General features: G+C 62.4%; 1 protein-coding gene across 1 annotated transcript in view; it reads left to right on the top strand.

Moving 5' to 3' along the window:
* The window catches only part of MYOM2 (myomesin 2), a 56,942-nt gene that overhangs the window by 11,813 nt on the left and 40,873 nt on the right, over positions 1–4,256 (top strand). The window contains exons 6-9 of the mRNA XM_025049018.1: positions 2,112–2,200; positions 2,280–2,330; positions 2,493–2,657; positions 3,119–3,280. Coding sequence (XP_024904786.1) covers positions 2,112–2,200; positions 2,280–2,330; positions 2,493–2,657; positions 3,119–3,280 — 467 coding nt within the window. The remainder of the gene's footprint in view (positions 1–2,111; positions 2,201–2,279; positions 2,331–2,492; positions 2,658–3,118; positions 3,281–4,256) is intronic.

Here is a 4,256-nt window from a genome sequence, read left to right as displayed (position 1 = left end):
TCTGCCGCTGCCCCGTGCTCCGGGCTCCAAGTCCCCGTTCCGGGGTCTGAGCGGCGCCGGGGGGGCGGCGTGCGCGGCTCGGGAACGAGCGTGTCCTGTCCCAGCGGTGACGTGAGCCCCTATGAATACTCTTTGGCCCCTGCGGCTGAATGCTTGGCGTGCCGGAGAGGGAGCCGGAGCCCACGCTTCCCGCTGCTCGAATTCGAGCCGTAACTGACACGGCTTCTTGAGCTCATAACGCTGGCTCTGGGGACCAGAGCACGACTTCTGTTTCCTCCAAGAATTTTAATGCCGGTCTCATGTTTTCGTGAAAGTGTTGAGAACAGTCTTACGTTTTATCTGCAATCTCTCTGCCCCACCTCCCAGCAAATGACGGTGGGGGTGGCCTCTTACTGCTCTTTATTTTTAGACTCTGGTATTCAAATGTGAACTTGAGCGAAATTTTAAACCCAATGCCAACATCTAGTGCACAGACGTGGGGCCCGGCTCTCCAGGGGAAATTTATGGACCATGTAAACGTTCACCCATCTTCAAAGTAGATAAAATGTCACTGTTTCCTCCACGGAGTCAGTTTGGGGGTGCTTTGCATGGAGACTTTGGGGTGCAGAAGTGCCCCTTGGAAGCTTGTAGAAGTGGAGGCCCAAGGAGACCATCTCTGTCCTTGGGACTGGTCCAAAGAGAAACTAAAACCCTTCGCCCCTTAAACACTTGCTTGCAGCTGTTGGCAGCCTGAGTACAGGCTGGGGAGCACCTGTCTTGTGTGGCTCTGGGAGGGGGAGCGGGTCCCACAGGGACTTGGGGAGGCACGTGGGCCAAGGCTCAGGGCCTGCACAGCACCCCCGGGCAGGCGTGAAGGTGGGCCACGTGTCCTCCAAGTCCACAGGCCCTTCCCTCCACCCCGACTGGGCCTGGCGCCCGGGACCCGGGGCCCGCCTGCCCACAGCCCTCCGCTGTGTAGGCGCGTGTGTGTATGTGTAATCTGCACGTGGACCTCCGTGCCGGTATAGTTCATGTAATGGAAAACATTTACAAGAGAGAAACGCAAAGAGACAGATAAAAGTGCACGTGCCCGCAAGCTCTGGCTTTCCCCACACACCCCGCACCCTACCCTGGGGACAGTCACAGGAAATCAGTGTGTCTGAGGAGCTGCAGGGGCTGTGGCCTCCTCTACAGACCGAGGGCAGCTGTGGACGCGCCCGCGAGCTCACGTGCGGCCCCACAGGAGCTTCGCTCCCTGCTCCCCAGCCGGTCCCTGCCGCTAAGTACCAAGTGCTAATTGGCTTGCGAGCCGCCGGTGCTAACGTGTTAGGCAGCTGTGCCCTTAACGCAGGAGTCAAGTGGAGAGGGAGCCCAGGGTCCTTGGGGTGGAGCGGGGCCGGGGGCCGGGGCGCAGGGCTGGTCCCGTTCCGGCCCCTCGTCCCCTCGGCTCAGTCTGCTGCAGCCTCCCCTCCCGTCCCCTCACGTCCCCTGCGGCTGTCCCCAGCTCAGGAGCAATGACAGCTTAGGTTTGGCTCTCACACCGCTGCTGAGCCCTCATGACCAAGACGAGACTCTCCGGCCTTGGGAGACGGGTGTGGGAGGTGGAAACCAGGGCAGTGCCCGGGCCCCCGTTCTTCCCAGGGGTGAACCTGCACCCATCACCATCCTGGGACGACCCTCTGTGGGGGACCCAGACCTCGTGGTCACTTTATTTGGGGTGAGGGCATGAATTCCCCTCGGCAGGGACTCCCTGGTCTGTAGTTCACCCTCTCGGGGGCTGAGGCCTTCGGAGCTGCTGGTTGACAGATGAAACCAGGATTCTCCGTAGACAGAAAGATGGGCCGGGAGGGGACAGACTCCTGTTGAATGGCGGGAAGGGTTGTCGGCAGAGCCCGCGCATTCCCATCCTCAAAGCCGAAGCCGAGTCCAGCCGGAATCAGACCCATCCGTGTCTATGACTGACACTCGCCCCAAGGGCAGGGCTGACACGGGCCCAGACAGAGCTTTCATGAACAAAGAAGGGGTCTGGGTCGCGTGGCTGCTTCTGACGGGCGTTTGTCCAGGCGGGGCACTGACTTGTCCAGAGCAGCCCACAGCGGGCTCGGGGCCTCATCTTGCCTTGTCTCTCCAAGGGCCAGCTTCGATGACACCGCGACCTACTCAGCGGTGGCCACCAACGCGCACGGCCAGGTGTCCACGCACGCGGCGGTGGTGGTAAAACGTGAGTGCGGGGGGGCGGGGGTGGGGGGCGCCTCCGCGGCCTCTGCGGCTTCGTCCACTGCTGGCCCGTCCTCTTGCAGGCTTCCGAGGGGACGAGGAGCCGCTCCGTTCTGTGGGACTCCCGATCGGACGTGAGCTGATTTTTTTTTCTCTTTTCGGGCAGACAAATACATAGTGACATAGCAAATAATTAAAAAAATTGTGTTCTAAAGGCCAAGCCTTTCTTTTTCTTATCGAAAGTCTCTCCCAGGCCTTCCTGCCCGGCGTGACTGTGTCACATTCTCTCTGTCCAGTGCCCCTGTCGTCCGTGGTTCCATACACGCACTTCGACGTCCAGTTTTTGGAGAAATTTGGGGTCACGTTCAGAAGAGAAGGCGAGACTGTCACTCTCAAGTGCACGCTGCTGGTGACCCCGGACCTGAAGCGCGTGCGGCCGCGGGCCGAGTGGTACCGAGACGGTGAGCGTGAGGCTCCCCGCGGCGCTGGCCCTGGTCCGGGCTGCGACCTCGGCCGCGTTTGCGTGAACGAGGTTTAAACCGTCGGGCCGGTTCGGCGTCCCTGTCGACCGGGGTGTCAGGCGTCCACGGGGGGTCTTGGAACAGCCCCCTCGGATGGGGGGTGACTAGACGAGGCCGTGAGGGTGGATGGAGGGGAGGCAGGCGGCGGAGGAGGTTTGATTGACCCTCGTCTTTCTAACTGAAGACGTCCCCCGGGCCTGCCGGCGTTGGCCGCTGTCCCGTGTGGCAGCTGCTTTTTCACAGTGACCCCCGTTCCCGTGTGGGCCTTGGAGAGAAACGGCCTTCGGACCGGGAGAGGCGGGCGCCTCGCGCCTCCCCGTCGGGCCGGGTGCCTGCCCCTCGCAAGGCTGCGCGTCCGGGCTTCGCGGCGACCTCTGACCCTGCCCACCGCGCTCTTTCAGACGTGCTCCTCACGGAGTCCCAGTGGACGAAAATGTTCTTCGGGGAGGGCCAGGCCTCCTTGTCCTTCAGTCACCTGCACAAGGACGACGAGGGCCTCTACACCCTGAGGATCGTGTCCCGAGGCGGCGTCAGCGACCACAGCGCCTTCCTGTTCGTCCGAGGTGTGTGGGCCCCAGGCCCGTGTGGGGACAGGCGGCCTGACCTGCAGGCTGAGACGGGGGGCCGAGGGCATGAGGGTGGGGGCGACGGTGTGCTCACAGACTTCCTGGACGTGCGGTGGCCGTCCTCAGGGGCACACCAACCGTCCCGGCAGTGAGTCCACGGGATCCGCAGGCCCGCTGGGTGGGGCAGAACTGGGCTCCTGGCCCTCTGGTTACGGGGAGAGTCACGGGGCTTCACAGAGGCCCCCGCTCAGAGCGCCCAGCCCGGGCTCCGACTCTCCGCGGAATTCCCCGCACGGTGGAGGGGCTGCGAGAAGGCAGCCCACTTCGCGGGCCGCCTGGATGTCCCTGTCCCCTCTGCCCCCTCTCCGGGCTGCTCAGAAGGAAGAGGCAACGAGGCAGCGGCTGCTTCTGTCACCGTCCCTGTTCTGGTGTCCCACGTGTGTCTACGACACAGGTGACGGCAGCCGGGGCGCAGAGGCAGATGCACTGTCACCCGGACCCTCACCCAGCCCCGTCGATGCACTTAATGGGAAGGAAAACAAGACGCACGCTGGGCGAGCCTTTCGCAGACATGCATGTGCGTGTGCAGGCGTGTGAGCTGTGCACTCACGTGGGATGCACATAGCCTACGCGTGCAGGCACACGGGCGCGTGTGCGCGCATGCATCATGCATCTATCCCGCATTCACGTATTTTACATGTACGAAATGGATGAAGTTATGTATGTTATATGTAACGTATATGTGTGTAGATGAGTTTGCAGCATGCACGTCTGTAACCACACATTCTTCTCTCGGTTTGGTCCAAAAATGTCATCGTCTCTCTTTTGCAAACGAAGACGTGGAGGCTCAGGGGCAGGCATCCGGTGGGGGGGAGGCCGGGGCCCGGCAGCCCGTGCAAAGCCGCAGCCTGTGCTCGGGGGGCCACCCCTCTCAGGGTTGTCCCGGATCTGGCTGGCCCTCCCCTGTACATCC

The sequence above is a fragment of the Pteropus alecto genome, unplaced genomic scaffold, assembly GCF_000325575.1.
Source record: "Pteropus alecto unplaced genomic scaffold, ASM32557v1 scaffold35, whole genome shotgun sequence".
In the NCBI taxonomy this organism is placed as follows: domain Eukaryota; kingdom Metazoa; phylum Chordata; class Mammalia; order Chiroptera; family Pteropodidae; genus Pteropus; species Pteropus alecto.
This window is presented reverse-complemented; position numbering and strand designations above follow the sequence as displayed.